Source organism: Nothoprocta perdicaria, unplaced genomic scaffold (genome assembly GCF_003342845.1).
Source record: "Nothoprocta perdicaria isolate Ctin4 unplaced genomic scaffold, notPer1 scaffold_6, whole genome shotgun sequence".
Lineage (NCBI taxonomy): Eukaryota > Metazoa > Chordata > Aves > Tinamiformes > Tinamidae > Nothoprocta > Nothoprocta perdicaria.
This window is the reverse complement of record NW_020455865.1, coordinates 3,374,263-3,394,182: the sequence shown is the minus strand read 5'-3', so window position 1 is coordinate 3,394,182 and position 19,920 is coordinate 3,374,263. Positions and strand designations below refer to the sequence as shown.

Genomic DNA, 19,920 nt, shown 5'->3' with positions numbered 1-19,920 from the left:
TCGGCCACCTTCGTGCCACCACCACCTCTGTGAAAGGACAATACCATCCCACCAGGGCGGTGGGGACGCGTTAGCATCGGCATTTTATTGCAAAGACTAATTACATTGCAGTGTACAAGTCTCCGAGCGGGTGGCGCGCGCCTCCGTCGCGACGGTGCGAAACCTCAGGGTGGCCATGGCGGGCGGCGGCAGGTCTTACCTCAGGCACTTGCTGCCTCCGCGGCAAGGAGGAGGCGAAGGTTGGCGCTCGCAGAGGCCGTGGAGGAAGAGGAGGAGAGGCCGCGGCGTCAGGGAGGCCCCCCGTCATGCGCAGCGGCGGCCCCGGGCACGTGCGGCTTCCAGCGCTTGGGCCTGGCCGCGCCGGGTTCCTCTGCGGGCTGGCGGCCATGTCGCGGCACGGCCGCCTCAGCGATGGTGGCCATGTCGCGCGCGTGGCCACCACCGCCCACTCCCCTGGGCTGCGTTACACCGGCACAGACACACGCACAAGCAACGGGGAGGAGAAATAAAAAAAATTAAAAAATAATAATAACAACAAAGATGTTCCGTAAGGAAGTGTTTAGACAAGAGGCGGAGTCATCAGCAGGTCCAGGAACAAAATCGGTCCCCCTTTGGTTAGTGTTTTTGACAGTGGTTAAAACAGAAGCACCTCCGCGCTCTGGCTTGAGCCGGCGGCAGTGGAGGAAGGAGGGAGAGAGAAGGGGAGCGAGGCGGGAGGCCATGGCTGCTACAAACGTCCCTCTCCGCGGCTTTAAATACGAGGAGGGGGAAGGCGAGGGAGGGCAGGGGAAGGCTGGGTTAGTAAAATGTACAAGTGTCTCTTCTATTTACAACCAATAAATATCGTCAAAAAAAGAGTAAACTTTGTCTTTTTTATAMAAAAAAAAAAAAAAAAAAACCCAAAAAACTCACTGCTGCATCTTCCATGGTCAGCGTTTGGAAAAGTCTGGTTGAAGTCCAAGGCAGATGGCACTTCCAGGGGACGGAGCAGCCCTGGGGCAGCTCTGCCGCTGCCGAGGGAGCCGCCAGGTCTCTATTTACAAAAGTCCGGACTTGTCCCCTAGAAAGGGGCTCTCCTTGCTTGGCCGGCAGCGCGGTGGGGAGCGGGAGGCCGCCGCCGGCGTGGGATCTTTGGTGCGAGGTTTGAACACGGGCGCCTCCGAGTGCAGCTCGAGGACGTGCCAGCCGCAGCCTGCCCGGCTGTGCCTCCGTTCCGGGAGCTTTTCCCAGGACAAGGGCGGCAGGCGGCGATGCCAGCGGTAGGGAGGAAGGAGCGGGAGGTAAAACAATGCCGGGATTGGCGACGTCTCCCAGCAAACGGCCCCCTCTGTGAGCTGCCGGCCCCCCGGCTCGCGCAGACACAAGGCACCTACGGCAGAGAGGCGGGATCCAGCTCGGGGCAGCCCAGCGGCTGCACTGCTGTCGCACCGTGGAAGGAGAGATTTTTAAAAAAAAAAAAAAAAAAAAAGGAAGAGAAAACCCTAATCCCACAATCACTAGGAAAAAAAAAAATCCCCCTGCTGCCTTTTCTGTGTAGAAAAAAAGACCTGATTGAAATGGGAGCTCATGCAGGGAGAGGCCGCATGGCGGGCGGCTGCAGTGACCCAGGAGGCTCCCTGGAAGAGGGGGATGCGTTGCCGTCTCCTGCGGGCCGGGGCGGCTCCTCTTGCCATGCCCGGTGGCACCACGTGGCCCGGAGCAGCGGGGCCCCAAGGCCCTGTCGGTGAGGGGTGGCAGTGGGGCTGGAGCTAGAAGATGCCCTTGGCGATCTTCAGGCCTTTCTGCTTCATGCGGGGCAGGGTGGAGCTGGAGCCGTGCTTGATCTTCACGCCCTTTGAGAAGCCCCTCTTCTTGAGCACGAAGTCATAGTTGGCGGCAGAGTTCATGGCGTAGAAGACGTTGGCGTTGTCGGGGATTTTGAGCTCTGGAAGACATGGAGGGTGCGGATTAGCTGGATGTCCTTGTTCTGAGTAGGGCCCAGAGCTGCTACGGTGCTGTCCCCAGGCGCTGAGACCCGTCCGACGTCCCCTCCCAGCCCTGCTCAACCCCCAGTGCTCCCCGTGCTCCTCAACACACACCTCTCTCCTCCGAGATTATCTGGACAAGCTCATAATCTTCAGGACGGTCCCCATCCAAGTTGTGTTTGGCCATGGCCTTGCGAATAACGACTGGTGTCTTATCTTGGCTCGTCACCTGTGAGAGAGCAGAACATTCGTTAATCCAGGGGCAGCAAAATGCCGGGAAGTCCCAAAAGCTCCAAAAGCTCCCAAAGCTCCCTGCATCCCAATGGTGGGTCCATCCCCGGCTGGGCTCACAAAAGGAGCCTCTTCCCGACGTGTCCCGCTCCCAGCCCACCCGAGGTCACCACCAGTGCCCTGTGCTAACCAGGATGCTCTTGTACATGTTGCCGTTGTCCACGGCCAGGCTGACACGGATGATGCAGCAGTCGTCGACCTGCTGGTTGTAGAGGGGCAGCGAGAGAGATGAATAGCTGGAGATGCCAGAGACGGAGCGCTTATGGGTACGGGAGGCCGTCACCGGCGTGGAGGAGACGGAAGAGGACGAGGCACTGCTGGAGCCTGAGCCGATCCCCGAAGTGTCCAGGGAGGAGAGAGAGGTGGATTCCCAGAACTGGAGAGCAGGGAGGAGAGGGGACGGAGAGGACACGGTGGGTTTAGCTCCTCCGTCAGCTGGAGACGGGGCGTGCGAGCGCTGGGGAAGGGAGGTCAGAGGAACTCACTGAGCTGTGACAGTGGGGACCAACACAAGGCCCAACCGCCGGAGAGGGGAGGCACAGGAGCCCCGTGGCTCCAAGGCGAACCCCCAACAGCAGCAAAGGCCTCCCGAGCTGCAGCAAGTCGGAGGCAGCCGTATGGACCCCACTCCCGCCATGCCGTGTCCCGCGTGCCTGCTGACACGCGGCGAGAGCTCCGCGAGCTGCCCCCTACCTTCTTCTCCTGGCAGTCGGGGGACTCGGGGATGAAGCTGATGTTGATCTCCTCCACGTCGGAGCTGCTGGAGCCGGCGGACGTGACGCTCACCGAGTCGGTGGTGTCCCCGCTGCACAGGTACTGCCCGCACTTGAGCTGGTCGAAGGATTTGGAGTGGGAGCTGCCGCTGGCGCAGGGCTCGGTGCTCGGTGGCTGCCGGCTGCCGGGACAGAGGGAAGGAGGCGGCCGGGGTGAGGAGGACGGATGGGACAGAGAAAGCAGAGCGGCCACCTCTGCGTCCCAACCAGCGGCACGAGCTCCCGCCCCATGTGTGCCGGGACCGACAAGCAGACTCACTCGCTCCATCGCTTGATGATGCCCGTGTTTTTCTTCGTCTTCAGCGTATTGCTGGCCGACTCCGACAGAGGCTCGATCTCGCACGACAGCCCGTAGCTGGCAGGGGAGAGAACAGGGTTGGGCTCCCCACGCTCCCACTCGATGCGGCCGGCGCCGCGGGGCTTGGGAAGCCCAGTGAGGCGCTGAAGATGAAGAAGCTGCTCTTCAGCTTGCTCTTCTCCTGCTCACCTCTCGGCCTCGCTCAGCCGCTCCAGGCTGTGGAACCAGTCCACAAAATGGTCCTCCTGCGTGAAGCTGTAGTTGTTGCAGGCCGACTGAAGCAGCTTGATCTGGGCAATGACTTCGAATTCCTGTTGGGAATCAAGTGCTGAAAGCTGCTCTGTTTGCCTGGTGCCAGCCCCAAAAACCCCAGCGCCATGCGTGGAAATGCCTGTGAGGGACCAACATCTCCCCGCAATAACACAAAAAACAGGACAGCAAAGCAAAAAGAGGGATCATCATCCCCGAAGTGACTGGTACAGCCTGGGCTGGCACATGATCAGTCTCCTCCCTCCACCCAGCCCCGTGGCCAGCAGTGAAAACCTCTCACCTTCCTTCTCTTCTCAAAGTTGATCAGCCCTCCCTGAAAAGGAAAGGGTTGGACATCAGTGTGAAGCAGGAGCAGGGTATTTTCCATATCCCTCCGCCCGCTCCGGGTGCTGCCGCTGCAGTGCGGGTCATGCCCACCACGGGGCAGTGTGAGAGTGGCCACGGCTGTGGGTGACGCACAGAGGATGTTCCATAGCTCCATGGAGGATGTTCCATGGCTCCCATGCACAGGGGTGCAGTGTGGGATGGAGGATGTGCAGGGACGCGGCCCTTCGTATGTCACCCCCTCCTCACCACGGATGTGAGAAGGCGATACGTACGTCCAGGAAGTCCTTCATGGCGGTGTCGAGCATCACCAGGTCTGTGAGGAAGGTGCCGAGGTAGGGAATGGTGCCCTGCATCACGCCCTGAGGGGACACCAAGGGACAGCAACGGCGTCAGCACAGAGCTGTCAGCACAGAGCTGCACCGGCACTGCAGGCCGTGGGGAGGGAACGTGGGGCCTGCGATGCCCCACTCACCATCTCCCGCTGCTGCTGCTGCCGCTTCTGAGCCCTCTTGGGGTTGATCTCCAAGGTGGCGAATTTGGACGTGCCCTCCTAGATGAGGGGGAGAGCAGGGGTCAGCAAGGGGGGAACCCATCCAGCAGCCCCATCTTGCCCCGCAAGGTCTGCTGCGCCCTTTGCTCTCTGTGCCTGGATCTCCCAACTACCAAAACAGAGATAAGACTCTGCCTCATTTTGTAGGAAGTTTTTCTTTCATTCTGTAGGAGCTTTTTTCTTTTGTAATAGCTCAAAACCTCAGGAAAGAGAACACCCTGAAAGAGCCACAGATAGCCACCTTACGAGATAACACAGAACTGAGCTAGGAGAAAGAGACTATTAGACAAAAGATAACCAATGTCCCAACGGGAAGCGGCCCTGACATATAGGCTGAATTTCACACCCACTTTTCTTGGTACAACTTCCCTTGCAGACAAGAGCAAGGGGAGGAAATCAAAGCGGAGCCTGTTTGTGGCAAACGGGGAGGACAGTCCCAGTGAATGGAAGTGCTGCTCCCTGCGTTGGGCTCTGCACATAAACAGCTCCTCAATGGGAGGTTTTGTTCCCTTGCAGATCCCGGGTGATCTCAGCCGCGGATTGCAGCTCGGCTGCAAAGCCAAGGAAGGTCCCGTGGGGAAAGGGCAGTTTTGCAGCCGCCTTCCCAACCCCACCTTAACTGGAGGGGCCGCCCCACAGAGCTGCCCTTTGCACCAGGCTGTTAAAAGGCGGCTGCCCTTGGGGAGAAGCCACATCTGGTGCACGGGACGGCGTCCAACAGCTTCTCTCTACCTGCTGCGCTGCTCAGGCAGCAGGAAGCGCCGTGGGTGGAAAAGCGGGAAGCGTCGTCGGCAGCCAAACGCTGTCTGAAACCGCCGCACAAGCCACCCCTGCCCGGCTGACTCAGAAACGCCCCAGAGCTGCCTCTCCCTGTGGGCCCAGCAGAGGTTTGAGCTCCCGACAAGCAACAAGTCCCTCCCAGCCTGAGCTCACACGAATGCAAACAGAGACAGAACCAGCCCTGGCTGAGATGTGCACAGGCAGAGCACAACAAGCTGCTCTTTGGGGCACCCTCTGTGAATTCCCCAGCAAAGATGCAGCAACGTGGGCGGTGGGAACCCACTTCCCCTACCTTGATGAGGAGTTCCCGGCTCAGAGAGTGGTTGTTCTCATCAGAGAAGATTTCTGAGAGCTCGTGGAAGGTGCGGAAGCTCTCCCTGCACGGGGAGAGACCAGGGAAATGAGCAACGATAACGCAGTGCCTGCGGGCGCCCTCCACTCACCGCCTGCCCCGTTAGCACTCACCGCTCCAGCCCCTCGGGGATGTCTTGGGGTGTTTTGCAGGGAGGAGGGAGCAGTGCTGCTTGGGCCCTCCTTAGATCCCTGACATATTAAGCTTGTCCCTGGGTTTAGAACACCCTCCAAGAGGTGATGCCGAAGCCAAGGAGAGGATCCCATGTACGCATTCAAGGGACACAGCTATAGCACAACCCCTGGCCCTGCTGCCCCCTCCTCTTCTCCTTCCAAGGAAGCAACGCTGGGCAGCAGCCCTTCCCTCAAATCATCGCAGGGGTTCTGCTCACCGTAGCACCTCGTCCCAGGTCTTCTTTAGCCGGTGAACTGCGTTGCACTGCAGAGCTGAGAGGATGGCTCGGAGGGAGGAGAAGTTCTTCAGGATGCGGCACTCCTGAGGACAGACAAGGGGACGCGGGACCCAGCATTAGAGCGGGTCAGCCAGCCCTGCACGAATTCACATCACAGGATGCTTCAGATCTCCCCTGCAAACTCCTCGCTTAAGGAGAGCGCATTCCCCCCGAGGGTGCCCTTGCACAGCGCTGCCTTTCAGGACAGACTCCAGGCATTTGCTGGGACGCGTGGTGAACCCAGCGGGACACAGGGCTGTCCTACCCGAGCCACTTCAATCCACCGCTCCACCACTTTGGCTCTCTGCTGCGGCTTCAGCGAGCGGTCCCCAAGGCACGTGGCGATGACGCAGTTGGCCACGCTGTTGAACTGGGAGACGGTGGCGCGGATGGTGGGTGCCAGATGCTCTTTGCCTTTCTTGTCTCGCTGCGACCAGATGCAGCCCAGGCAGTGGTAAGGCACCACTTTCTTAAACAGCTCCTGGAGGACAAAGGGATGGAGATGGGTCTCTGGGATCTTGGAACGAGAGCAGACAACCAGCAAAAGGCACAGCGGGAAGCAAGGGAAGAGACAAGGGAAGGTCTGTGCCCGGAGCAGCAGGTAGGCAGAGCGCTGCGCCCCAGTGCACAGCAGCCAAGGACTTGGCTGTCCAACCAATACTCACGGCGTCCATCAGCGTGAACTGCTCCGCCACCATCTCTGGTGAGAAGGAGAGGAAGTCGGACTTGCCCTCGCTGAGCCCGTTCTCCTCGGCCAGCTGGAAGGGGCAGCTGCCGTGCTCCACAGCTGCGAGGGAAGGGCACCCAGCTGAGCACCACGGCGAGGCCAGGCCCCCACATCCCAACTCAAGCGCTTTTCCAGCCTGCTTCCCCATCAGCGGGCTCGGATAAAAGGACAGCCACATCCTTTGGATGCGAGTGTCTGCTGAGGATTAGCTAATCCATTTGGAGACCTCACTTCCAGTTCACTTGGATTAACTCCTCCACATAACTGCAGTTAGGATTTCAGCCACATGGTGAGATCTGAGGGTCTGGAGACCCTCAATGCTAACGGGACCATCTCCCCCCACAGCCCCAGCCCCTCTCGGTGAGTGGGGAACAGCCCCCCACCTTCTGCCTCGGCCTCGCTATGCTCTTGCTGCTGAAACTGGTGGAGCAGGATGCGAGCTCGGCGCTCCAGGTCCGAGCCGGGGATGTTGTGGCGCACGTAGGAGATGAGCTGCTTGAGGCAGGCGAAGTCCGGGGGCTTGCGGAAGTCCTCCGAGTACTGGTCCAGCCAGGCGCCCAGGATGGAGGAGATGGTGCTGTGGGGAGAGCACAGAGAGGCTCAGGTGAGACGAGGGGTCACTCGAAACCTGTGTGCACCTGGGGACGAGGAGTGCGGGACCACACGTGCCATCGCACAGCTGAAGAACCACCACCACAGCCACTCATCTCCAACGTGCTGCCACAGGGCTAGTCCCAAGATTAGGCAGGAGAGGGAACGTGGCCCTGTGCTTAAAACGAGAAGCTGGACTCGACCTTACTGTTCCAGAAACTTTCCCAGCCCAAGAGCCTCAGCTGGGAATGGGATCAAGTTTCAGTAACTCATTTCAGTGACATCCCCACTTGGAGCGCCCAGCCTGACCTCGCCGCAAGCAGCCCATCTCCAGCACCCGCGAGGTTTTTGCCTCCTGGGGAAGGCTCCACCCCAGCCTTTGCGAGCCAAGGGACACAGATGCAGTCCCTGCCCACAGCAAGGTCCTACTCACTTCTTCAGCTCCATCCTCTCGTCCACAGTGTGCCTGGCGTGGTCCCCGTTCGACTGCGCGTGGAGTTTGCCATATCTGAGGGGAATGTAACGAGGAGACACTGAGCGTTCGAGCCTGCTGCCTCCCAGCTCCGGGTCCTGTCCCTCCTGGTCACCCAGCAGCTTTGGCAGGCTTCCTTCAAGATGAACCTCCCTGACATTGTCCTGCTTTCCCCATCCTGCCAGGGCAGCAAACGTGCCCCAGCCCCGAGCTCCTGCAAACCCTGTCCCGCTGCTCGGGACAGGCAGACGTGCGGGATGGGAATGCAAAAGGAGATGGAGCATGTGCAGGAGACAGGGGGAGCAAGACAGCTTGGATCACAGGTGGCCGGATGAGCTACGGCAAGGCAGCCTCAGGCAGAGCTCCTTCCTGGAAGCCTTTATTTTGTCCCTAAGACAAGGGACAGATCCCAGACGGGCAATGACCCACGGCTTGTCAGCAGCCAAGGCCACAGGAGCTCCCCTGCCATGGGCCCGGGCCACCAGCAGCACATTTAGGGGTGAGCAGCAGCCTCACCTGTTAAGCAGCAGGTCCAGCACTTGCTTGGTGGTGGCGAAGGCCCGGTAAGTGCACAGGAAGATGGTGACGTAGGTAGAGTCATTGCCCTTGAAGGCCGAGACCAGGTACTCCACGAGCTTCTCCAAGGTGCCGGCTTTTATCGTCCGCACCTTACACGTCTCGTAGAGGTTCAAGGCAGACTCGTTCTCGAACTGCGGGGACAGGAGCGCCAGTCAGCAGCCGGGAGCGCCGCGCGCCGCGACACCTGCGCACTGGGGACATGCCGGGTGCCGCTCTGCGCCGCGGCACCACGAAGGGACGTGAGGCTCAAAGGGAGGCCAGGTCCTCTGGGACACCAAGCGGGCAGCCCTGAAGGCCGGAGTGCTGGAAAGTCCCAGGGAAGGCTGCGGGGTGGCTGGAACCCACTCGCCAGCCCCTGCACTTCTGCTTGGAAGCCACAGCAAGGGGGAGGCAACGTCGGCAGGACGCTTCCAAGCAGAAGCGTCCCTTCCCTTCCCCACTTCTGTCCCTTCCCACACCCCGGTACGAGGGGGTAAATCCCCACGACGAACGGGAACTGAAGCAACGTCCCCACAGCCCCAAGCTGGGAAGTCCTGAGCTGCTGCGCACTACGCACGCTTCCTCCTGTTTGCAGGGCAGCTTTTGTGCTAAAAGGGAGTTAAAGACACGCTCTACCTCTATGGGGAGCGCTGGGAGGGAGAGCATCAGCTCCCCTTTAGCGCTGGCTCCGGGCTTGCCCAGTGCAAATACTTCTTCAGCTCAGAAAATGCAGAAGGGGAAAGAAAAAGGGAAGGAAAAAATACAGAAGGGAGAGAAAAGTGAAGCACATGTGGAAGGGCAGAGGAGATCTGCTTGCAGGCAGCAGCCCTGTCTGCAAACAGGAGTCGTGGGAAGGCTCCCATCTGGAAGAGGCTCTTGAGCAGCAGCAGCAGAGGGACAAAGAGGACAGGGGACCAACCTGGAACCCTTCCTGCACCAAGAAGGGTGCCTGGGGAAGAGGAGGCAGGACGTGGGCTCGTGCAAAGCCTGTACAGCGACTGTGGCAGGGAGAGGCCTGGGAAGAGCGAGTGGAGGCTGCGGAGCGCGAAGGCTGGACCCCGTGGAGGCTGCAGAGCACAGAGGCCGGGCCCTGCAGAGGCCGGGCTCCACTTACCCCCAGCCAGCGCTGCCCTTTGTTGGCCGTGTGATGCAGCTGCACCTTCCGCAGCGAGATGCTGTAGATCACGCCATCCTCCAGCTCTTCACCGATCTCCTGTGTGGAGCTCTGCGGGGGACAACGCGGCACATGGTGAGATGAGGAGGAAACGCAAGAGAGAAACCGCTGCAGGACCCAGTGAGGCAGCCAGCAAGGCACAGGGGACAGCCGGGTGCCACAGGGCTTCACCCACCCCTGCCACACACGGGGCACCATGCCGCAGCTCCGGGCCCCTTGCAACCCTTCATTGCCACCCCGGGGCACCCCAGCCCTCGTGCACAGAGCCCTGGAGCCGTGTCCCGGCCTCCATGTGCCTGCCCTGGCCAAACCTCCGCCCTTGCCCAGGGTGATGCAGCCTGGGCAACCCGCCACTGCAGCAACCTGGGCTCCTCAGCACCTAACTGCACCTTATGTGATCAATAACAACTGTGCAATAATCTAGGCAATAAATAATAACCGTGCAATAATCTATACAATAAATAATAACCGTGCAATAACCTAGGCAATAAATAATAACTGCAAATCCAAGCTGCCTATGAGCAGCAAGTGGCCCGGCCTCGAGGAACAAACTGGAGGTGGGGAAGCAGAAACACAGGAAAAGACTATGGAGCGGTGACGGGCAGGTGCCTGGCCATGGGGCACAGCTTTCTGCTCCCAAGCAGGATGGGGACTTCCTAAAACGTGTTAGGAAAGTGGAGATCCTTCCAAAGGCCGATCCCAAGGCAGGAGCCGGGCTCTGCTGGCTGCTCTCCCACTGGCCGGGAGCCTGAGCTGGCTCCTTGGCGGCTCCGGCCCTGCGAGGATCATTCGGGTTCCTGCCCGGCCCCCCTGCTGAGTCAGGGCTCTCTCCCCAAGCGGATTGGAGTGGATTTAAGCGGATCCTTTTAAGCACTGCAGGGATCTCTCCCTCCTGCCGCCCTACCCGGAGCGCTGGGTCGAAAGCACTGCCAAACCCACTGCTGGCCATATGGGGAAAACACCTGGAAAAGCAGGAAGTGGGTCAGAGGCAGAGGGAGCCTTCCTGGGGCCAAGTCCCTGCTGCGTGCACACGGTGCCAGCCGGGCGCTTCCCGCAGCCCGATGCCCACAAGGCACATGGAAATGCCCATGGAGCAGCGACAGCCTCTGGAACAGACATGGCACCTTGCATGTGGGATGAGCTACGGCACAAATTTACTTTCAGGCCTGGATTTCGGGGATGAAAACTCCTTCACCCACCATCTACGGAGGAGCTACCAACCTGCATCCCATCTCAGCCGTGGTGCCTTTCTTCCCAGCGGGGATGCTGCTTCCAACAACAAGGAAGAAAAGCCTGCAAGATCTCCTTGCCGCTTGCCCACCAGCCCGTGGTGCCATGCCTTTGTGCAGGAGATGCTTTTCAGGCACGCAAACCCACTGCCCAAGGCCACGCATGGTAGAGCAAGGAGATCCCCACGACCAGGGCTTCGCAGCAGCTCTCCTGGCCTCTCCGCCTGCCGAAATCTCCCCTGCAAATCCCTCCTTTCTGTGGCTTCCCATTATTGTGCCTGTTGGCTGGAGGAAGGCTCTAGATTTAGTCTGGTTCAGTGCAACTCAGAGCAGAGATCTGGATATGCAGCTTCCAACTCTAGATACAAAGCATCCAAATAAAAGATATTTGCTGGGATGCAATTAAAATTAATAAATAAATCACACAGATACAGAATGTCCCAGGATCGATCAATGAATCGCTGGCAGCTGCTGAGCTACCCGGGTGGAAAGTCCTGCCATAACCATGCAGTGGATTTCACCCATGTGTTTCATGTCACAAGTGGAGGATACGCCTGATTTTGATGCACGTAGAAGCAAATTTCATTTCCTTCCCATATTCACGACTGTCAGATTCATTCATTTTTTTCCTGCTGACTTGGGTGCTGTCCCCCCAAGTTCCCCCTCTGCAAACCGCACAAAGCGCACGCCGCTTCCCGGCAGCTCTGGGCTAAGCTCGCCAAGGCTGCCACGCTCGTACTTTTTAAAATTTGGTTATTTATATTCTGCAGGAGCTTCCTCTTTCCTGCCGCTGGTTATTCCGAGACGCTGATTGAGCATTCTGCACATGTCTGTTATGAGGCAAGGAAATAACGAGCAGGATGGGGGCCGCGAAGACCCAGGTCGGCACCTGCACCGAGAGCGGGTTTCTCTCCTTGCACATCACTAGGACAGAGCCAGAGCCTCCAACTACGGTTTATTCAGGCCACAGGAGCCAAGAACTCCCAGATCCGCAGCCTGGCACTCCCAGTCCTTCCCTCTAGGGCTCCCGGGAAAGACAAACATCTTCACAATGGTCTTAAAAGAGTTATAATATGGTAAATTCGGCTGCAATGGTTCCTGGTTCCGGCTGTCTGCTGCCGTTATCTGTTGGAGCTTTCTACCCCAAAATGAAAGGGAACGGGGGGCTCGGGTGCTCAACCAGGGCTGATCTCACGCACAGGAACCCTCCTTCATCACCAGTTCAACCTGAAACACTGAACACGGCTTCAGTTTTGGCGAGGCGGGCGAACACGGCAGTGCTGAGGGAGCCAGGGCGGCCGGCACAGGCCGAGCCGCTGCCGAGAGCCCCAGCGAAGGGTGGATGAAGGCACCAGCTCGGAGCACCTTGCTGCTGAGGACACTGGGACCCCATTAGACTCCCATGGGAGGGACACGAGCAAATGACACCTGGAAACTCGCACGGAAGGTTAGAGGCACACAAGAAACCCCTGTGCTTGGCTAACTTGTCCCTGTGCCGGCGCGTTGGCCTCCACGGGCACAAAATAACCTGGTGCAGCAGGAAGGAATTTCAGCACCCGTGGAAGAGACAGAACCACTTAAAGTGCTTTTACCAATGCTCCCTGCACGGCTGCTGGTTGAAAGATTAAGACGTGTGCAGCAGGATTATCTTTTAGGAGCACAAATTGCCTCTTTTACAAGGCACATCAGCAAGCACGGGATTCTTGGGACCGCAATTCCCAAGGCCTGCGCTGCTTCTGCCACAGCAATGATGCCAGCTGGGAGAGCAAATGGGACACAGCCCTGCTCATGGCACATCCCAGCCTGGGAACCTGCCTCTGCTGGGAATCAACGCCCGGAGAGGGAACAAGACCGGGCAGAGCCGGAGCTCGGCGAGATCAGCAGCAGCTTCTCCTTTAAGCTCTGCGTTTGCACAAACTTGCAGGGATTTGCTGGGAAAGCCTCAAACGGAAAGCAGGGCTCTGCTCTTAAACACGAGTTAAGTTTTAGTTTCAAGTCCCTTCTCCAAGTCACGCTCTCCAATGTGGTCTCAAAGGGGCCTTTCCAGAAATTACGGAATCCACCTCACGAAACGCCGCTTCCTCCACGGGCTGCCCCAGCCCAGCGTTTACTTTGGCTTCCCGGGAACAAATCCCGAACCCGGGCAAGGCAGCAGCAGCTTTGGGGGTTCTTATGTAAGCCAAAACACGCCACATCATCCGAAAGGAAGCAAGAAAAGCCAAAGCCAGTGAAAGGAAAACAACCTCAGCTCTGTGGACTCAAGATAACGGCCACAAAAGCAGAAGTTCCCTCCGTCCTGCTCTCCCAACAGGCCCACGCGGCACAACCCTCTTCCTGGCAGGAACCTCCAGGCAGCGGCGCCCGCTCCTCCGCTCCGGGATTGCCCACGGTGTACCTGGGTTGTCCCATGGTGCCAGGCCCAGCACGTCCGCGTGCTCCTCGAGCTGCTCAGGGCTGATCCGCACCCATGGGTGCTCGGGACACATGGAGCTCGGTCAGGCTGACAGCAAGGTTGTACACACGTGGACACATTTGCTTTTCTCTCTTTTTTCTTCCTTTTTTTTTTTCCTTCTTTTTTTTTTCCTTTTTACCCCCTTTTTCTTTTTTTCTTTCCTTTTTCCTTTCCCCCCCTGCCTTTTTTTTTTTTTTTCTTTTTCCCCCCTGACAGCCTCTGCCTTCCTTCCTGCCTCTGAGCTCTCACCAACCAGGACCGATTCCAAGGGCCCATTAAAAAAATACCCCCAAAGCGAGGAACAGGAAAAGACGAGGAAAAGAGCCAGAAGGCTAAAGGCTAAACTTAAACCCGCTGTGAACCAGGGCTGGTTTTGCCAGGCTGCGGTGGCAGCCGGGAGCCTGTTCTCGTCATCAGCGGCTTGGCTCCGCGGGCGGCGCTTCCCGATGCTCCGCTCCGGCTCCGCGTGCCGGGGTGGGATGCAATGCGGGATGCTCCCCTTGCAGGGAGGTCGGAGAGGACACGGCCGCCTCCAGCCTCCGGAGCGGTTCCAGGGGCTGCGGGCGGGATTAGGGACTAAGCCTCTTAGCTGCAGCTAGCAGGCAGGGCACGTACCCCAAACCCAGCCCCGCTTGGTCTGGGTTTGCTTCTACGGGGAATTAAGGGCTTTCCACACAGAAAAGCTTTTCTGCTGATTCTGCACTCTGGAAATTACGAGTCACGGATATTTAGAAGTGCTTGGTGCCCACTTGGACCCCACCAAGCCACAGAGGTCAGGGGCTCCTTGGGGAAGAGGAACGACACCTGCACCAAATGGCAGCAAAGACCCCAAACGCAGGTGATTTACCAAAAATCCCGTGTCCCTGCCCGCCGGGCACCCAAAGCCCATCAGCACTTCTCAGGTTTTGCCTCCTCAGTGAAAAAGCAGCCCAAGGGCTGCCGCAGAGCAGGATGACCCCAGGCCTCCTGCAAGGGAAGGTGCCGGGAAGGGCTCCCTGTGCAGGCCCCCCCAGTGCCCCAGAAAACCCGAGGGCAGCAGGTTTTGCTTCCTCTCTAAGTTCATGGAAAAAGGATCCCGCCGACACAGCAGTTCCAGCTCTTGCTCCACATTTCTTGGCTCCGTGATCGCTTCGGCGTCCGCGCTCGGCGCCTACGCAGCACCGGGCCTGGCTACGGGGGATGCAGCTGGCGGAAGGGCAGCCGCTCTGCTGCAAACTCCGCTGCAGCCCAGCGGGTAATTACTGGAAGTGAAACCAGAAGGACACGGTCGGTGACAACTGGCACATAAAAAATTAATACACGTTGCTCCGTGAATCGAGATCGAGCGGCTCGCTGGAGGCAGCTCAGTTTTCACTAAGAAGGAGTAGAAATCTGTAAGAAATGTCACGGGTGCAAAACTAAAAACGTCTTTTTGTTCCTCCCAGCGCAGCAGGATGTGAAAAGACAGCACTCGAGCCTACCTGAGTGCCCATCGCTCTGCTGATCCTGCAGCCCGCATCGTCACAGTGAGAACCCGACCACGTGTTGGGAAAGGGCTGCGCACGGGTCACTGCTTGGAGCTGAGCGACCCCACAGCCCAGTCTGGATGTTTGCTGGTGAAATGTCTGCTTTGCTTCGCCCAGCGCGTTTGTGCCGCTCTGCGCAAACGAGCCGGAGATCTGCTCACTGCTGCGCCAGGGCAGGGCCTGTGCCTCGCACCTGCGAGTTGCTGAGTTCACCTCTCTCCTGATGGAGCCATCGCATCCTCAGAGAGCCCCGGCCCTGAGCAAACCCCCCTGCCACACTCGGACCCCGGGAAGGGCGGCGGGCGAGCGGAGCGCGGGGCCGGATCAACGCGGCCTTTGTCTGCCCTGGGCCCTCTCCCGGCCAGGCCCCCGTGACGCGGGCGCCTCCATTTGTTGCCTCTCCCGCCCTCCTCTCCCGCCCCACGCTCCCAGCTGTGGATTTCCCGGCCGTCACCTTGGCTTCCGTGCCAGGAAGGGCTTTGGGGGCGCCCGCAGGCAAGAGGTTCCTCGCGGATGGTTCCTGGTCCGGCCCATTCCCTGCGTGCCTCCAGGCTCTGTAGAGCCAGAGCAGCAAGTGCTCCTATCTTGCAATTAGGGAAATCTCCCCTGCAATCAGGGAAATTGCCTCTTCCTGGCATTATTTAGATAGGTGCCAACAAGGTGCGAGGTGCCACGTGAGCAGGTAAAGAGACAGGGCTCATCAGGCACCACCTGGGGACTGCCCCAATTCCCACAGCTGAAGCAACAGGAGAGCCGAGGCTTAGTCGGCACCTTTGGGGAGGAAACAGCAGCGGCACCGAGCTGGGGTGAACTGGCTGCCCGGGAGCTCTGGATGCTGCTGGCTCTGCAGAGGAGCCGCAGGGCATCCCGGGGACGCGAGTGGCGCAGTCGGTGCCAGCATCAGCCACGCGAGGATCTCCAGGGAGCCCCATGTCCAGAACAGCAGGACGGGCGCTCGGAACGAGCAGCAATGCGGTCCCTCAGCCGCCCTCGCAGGAGGGATCTCTCCAGCGCAAACACAGCTTGACCCAAACACCCACTCCAAAACAGATCCTTAAAAAAGATCAAACGCAAACCCAACAGTTTGACTCAATGCTCAGAGCCAGAGGTCCCCAAGGCTGGGCCAGACCCTGCGCGTTGGCATCGCCCCGGGGCGGCAGCAGAGCAGGGAGCCGGCGGCGGCTGCGCCCACGGCACAGGGAGCTGCTCCGCATCACCGAGCGCGGCACCACTGCTGCCTTCCCTGCGCAATCTGCTTGCAAGTCAAAACTGCTGCTCGTCTCCCGTCACCTCGGGAAGGCAGCCGGGCGTCTGGCAGCTCTGCTCGTGTCCCCAACATGGGAGCGCGAAGAGCCACCCGGGCAGCAAAGTGTCCCTGCCAGCCTGTGCCCACACACCTGCGGGCACGGACAGAGCAGCGAAACGTCCCCGTGTGTGACATGAAGGGGCTGCGCTGGCCTGACCCCCCAGGCAGCGACACTCCGGCTGCACAGAGCGGCTCCCGCGGGTGCCCTCCGCACAGGCCGCCCTCCCGGGCTCCCAGCCGGCACATCCCAACAGCAGCAGAGAAACAAGTTTAATCCATAGGGGAGCCTCAGCGCCCGTGGCTCCCCCCCCTCCCTTTGCGCCTCAAATCCCGATTCCCGGGCCTTGCAGGTGGCAGCGAGGCCCGGGATGCGCAAGGCGGGCGCTGGAATTCCGCCCCCCGCAGCCCTCCCGGCCGGAATCGCTGGCAAAGGGCCCCGCTCGGCGCGGCCGGCATTGGAGCTAAATCCCGTTCCTTAGCAACGACATTTTTTCCCCCCCTCTTGCTGGGTCCGTGGGAGATGGGAGAAATATTTGAGAAGCGAAACAGCCCTGCAGACATGTATTGAAACAGGAGGGAGGCGGGCGCTCGATAAAGGGCCGCTCGGGAGGCAGCGGCGCGAGAGGAAGCGCAAGGAGGGGATGCCCGGGCTTGGCATGTGCTCCCGGTGACCTAAATAAGCTCCCGGCCCCGGGGGGACGCAGCGACCGGCACCGAGAGCCGGAAAGGCCGCGGAGAAGGCGCTGGTGGCAGGGCCCTCTCTGCATCCCAACCCGTGGCAGTGGCTCTGGGAATGGGCTCCTCCAGCTCCAGGGTACAGCCGACCCGCTCCCCGGCACCACAACAGCGGGACACAACCCGCCCGCAGCACCATATGTCTACATGGGACCTCCTTCCCCCCGCTGTGGCATTCCCAAGGGGAAAGCCCGGGTGTGGGTTCCCTCTTCACACGATAAACAGAAGGTTTCACTTTCCAGGGCCGCCAGCCTGGTGCTAAATCCTCTAAGCCCCGTGCGAGACCCCGGCGGGTTTCCCACCCCCAGAGAAAGGCGGCGGAGCAGCCGCTGCGTAAGGCGAGCCTGGTACAAACGCACTCAGGAACCTCCCTCCGGCTTCCCTGCAACGAGAGCAAATAATAATAAAACATCCCTGCCCCCCGCTGCCGTTCCCGCTCCGCAGCGGCCACCGGCATCCGGGCCTGCTGCGGCCTCCCGGCCGGCTCCGGGCTCCTGGAAGGGAGCCAGGACGCAGATCCCCACCCCAGAAACACCAACAGATGATGCTCGTCCTGCGGGGCGTGAGGGGTGGCTCACGCTGAGAGAAAAGGCTCTTCCTCCGTGCGCGCCGTAGGGAGCACCGAGGAAACGGCTTTTAAGAGGTATCTTTGTCCCTCCTTCGCCTCATTCCCAGCCATGAAGAACAAGCACTGACCTCCAAAGCAGCTGGGCTGAGTAATTGAAGCTTTCAAGGATGTGTTTAGTGACTGAGAGTCTCTTAATTGTTCAGAAAACAAATCCGGACAGAATGGCAACAATAGGGGCTGCTCCGCTCAGCGTCAGCGCCGAGCGCTCGTCCCGGAGCTCCGCAAGTCGCTGAATCCCGGAATGGTCGAGGTTGGAAGGGACCCCTGGAGATCATCTAGCCCAGCCCCTGCTCCACAGGGACACCCAGCGCACGGGGCCCAGGGTCGCGTGACAGTTCCTGCCCGTGTCACCCGCAGCCGTGTTTACAGGCCAGCACGAAACCCCAAACTTGTTCCGTGGATCCGGGCCGGAACAACTGCCACTTGTCACTGATTTGGGTTGGATTGCAGCAGAAAGGTCAGGGCGGGAGGTCTGCACAGCGGCCCAGGCCATCGCTTCAGACAATCGTGTTAGTTCAAACAGCCTCTTCAGCGCTGTGAAAATCACGGCGCAATCGGGAAGGGCTCTCCCAAGCGCCGGGATAGGCGGCTCCGAGCGCTGATGCGGTGACCGCCCCTCTGCAGGCGCCCGCAGGCCCCCGCTGGGACACCAAGGATGAGGCACACATATTCCCTGTCACCGGAGGGGCGGCTTTCCAGGGATTCCCTGGTCCTTGTGGGACACAGGCTGGCACGGACCCACCAGAAACAGCTCCGTCCCATGGGATGAGCTCCAGGCAGGAGGTGCAGCTGCCTCTGGGCCGGTGCTCCCAGCCGAAGTGGGAGCTGGTGGAGCCACTGCTCCGAATCCCAGTGAGGCCGAGGCTGCTACAGTCCAGGGCTCTCCCCCAGGGATGCGGGTTTAGCACCCTGGGGTGCTTGGAGCAAGATTGGGAATGGAGGTTGGGAAAACACCGACTGGCAATGGGGCTTTCTCATCCGGACAACATTCCTGCTCGGGAAACCTTGCAGGGCGGCTTCCCCCCGGGACTGCAGCCCCGCGAGGCCGGTGCCAGGGCGGCCGCCACAACAAGGCCTTCCTTTCAGAGCGCCCTCGCTCCGCTCGCGAGGTGCCGGCAGCTTGGGAGCAGCACGGGGCTCCAGGAGGCCGTCGACGCGCTCTGTTTTGCGGACTCACTCGTGCGCCCCTCGGATGAGCGGGGCTGCTCGGAGCCCGCCGGGGCTCCCGGGCTGCCCTCTCCAGCTCCGGCCCTTCTGCAGCCCCCGCCTCTCGAGACGCCCCGACCTCCTCCCTGCAGAGCCCAGGGGCCCTTCCCTGAGGCCTGGGAGCGCAAGGGGCCGCGTCCCCCTCCTCCCGCTGCCCGCGCCGCGCGGCCCGGCAGCCTCCCGGAGCGCGCGCCCGCCGAGGCCGGACCCGCTTCCTGCCCGGCATAACGAGATCCAGATGATGAGCTCCCAACAGCATCCGCGCGCCCACCCCGCCACAGTGGCGACGGCCGCGCTGCTGCTTCCCTGATCCCGGCAGGGCCGCGGGGGAGCCCACGCGGCCGCGGCTCCGCAGAATCCTTCCCGTCCGAGGCTGGCCAAGACTCTCCAGTGCAGGGTATGGGGCAGAGCGCTTTGCACCGCGAGGAAGATTAAATCGCCCATGAAAACGCTGGCTCCGCTGCCCGGATGTGTGTGCAGCAACTCAGAGGGATTTAGCGGCCATTCCCCCGCACCGCAGCGGGAGGTGGCCGGAGCGGAGCGGCACATCTGCAGCTGGCCCCAAACGCCAACAAAACCTGAGCCGCTGCCCGGCATTAACCCCTGCGCCGCCCCGAAAGCGGCAGCAGCTCCCGGCGCCGCCGCTTCCTTGCACGTCTCCCAGCACCGAGGACATTCCTGGCGCTCGGAGTGTTGCCAGGAAAAACCCCACGGCTCTGAGTCAGAGTATCCCGGGTGCCTGTGCCCCATTCCTCACTCGGGATAGACCGGGTGCTTGGAGCGAGACCACAGGGGCTGCTCGGGGTTTGAGGCACCCAGCGCTGAGCCCAGAGCACCCCGGACATCCCGCACCCTCCGGCACGGCCCCCTCGGCACCACAACCCCCCCAGCGCCCCGCGGGCGGCTCCTTGGGACCAGCCTCTGGCCCTCACCAGCAGCCTCCACCTCATGCCCAACCCGCAGCACAGGCGGGAGCCTCCAACAGGCCAGGAAACAGCCCCGATTTCGGCAACCCATCCCGGCCGCAGAGCGTCTCCGCGCCGAGCCCTGCCCGCAGGGCCGGGTCGCCATGGGGCGAGTGAAGGAGCCGCCCCCCGCGCTCACCTCCAGCGGCGGCAGGTCGGGGTCGAGCTGCGTGAAGCTGCTGAGCACCACGGGGCCGCGCTCGCCGCCCACCTCCAGCCTCACGCCGCCCCAGAGGCTGCGCGCGCGGCGGCCGCGCTCGAACATCGCGGCGGGCGGCGGGACATGGCGCGGGGCGGCGCGGGGCCGGCTCACCAT

General features: G+C 60.7%; 1 protein-coding gene across 2 annotated transcripts; it reads right to left on the bottom strand.

Annotated features, from left to right (window-relative positions):
* Window positions 1-1,683: 1,683 nt before the first annotated feature.
* Window positions 1,684-19,920, bottom strand: RALGDS (ral guanine nucleotide dissociation stimulator). Of its 2 annotated transcripts, none has more exons than XM_026049510.1 (18): window positions 19,744-19,920; window positions 9,519-9,629; window positions 8,363-8,556; window positions 7,808-7,882; window positions 7,167-7,360; window positions 6,722-6,843; window positions 6,322-6,537; window positions 5,997-6,100; window positions 5,546-5,630; window positions 4,396-4,473; window positions 4,196-4,282; window positions 3,877-3,909; window positions 3,516-3,637; window positions 3,288-3,383; window positions 2,949-3,150; window positions 2,386-2,712; window positions 2,079-2,193; window positions 1,684-1,924 (listed from the first exon to the last, which is right to left on the bottom strand). In XM_026049510.1, exons 1-18 carry the CDS (start codon window positions 19,918-19,920, stop codon window positions 1,749-1,751), a joined length of 2,514 nt encoding a protein of 837 aa, XP_025905295.1. In that variant the 3' UTR covers window positions 1,684-1,748. The 2 variants fall into 2 exon arrangements, with proteins under 2 accessions (XP_025905295.1, XP_025905296.1); XM_026049511.1 differs by having other exon boundaries at window positions 2,386-2,631.

What these genes read in the sequence shown, in the direction of transcription:
- RALGDS (XM_026049510.1), bottom strand. Translation starts at nt 19,920, where the DNA reads ATGGTGAGCCGGCCCCGCGCCGCCCCGCGCCATGTCCCGCCGCCCGCC. An exon ending in GGTGGATTGAAGTGGCTCGG is followed by an intron (nt 6,101 to 6,321) that starts GTAGGACAGCCC and finishes GTCTGTCCTCAG; the next exon opens with GAGTGCCGCATCCTGAAGAA. An exon ending in GCCGGGAACTCCTCATCAAG is followed by an intron (nt 4,474 to 5,545) that starts GTAGGGGAAGTG and finishes CCCCTCATCTAG; the next exon opens with GAGGGCACGTCCAAATTCGC.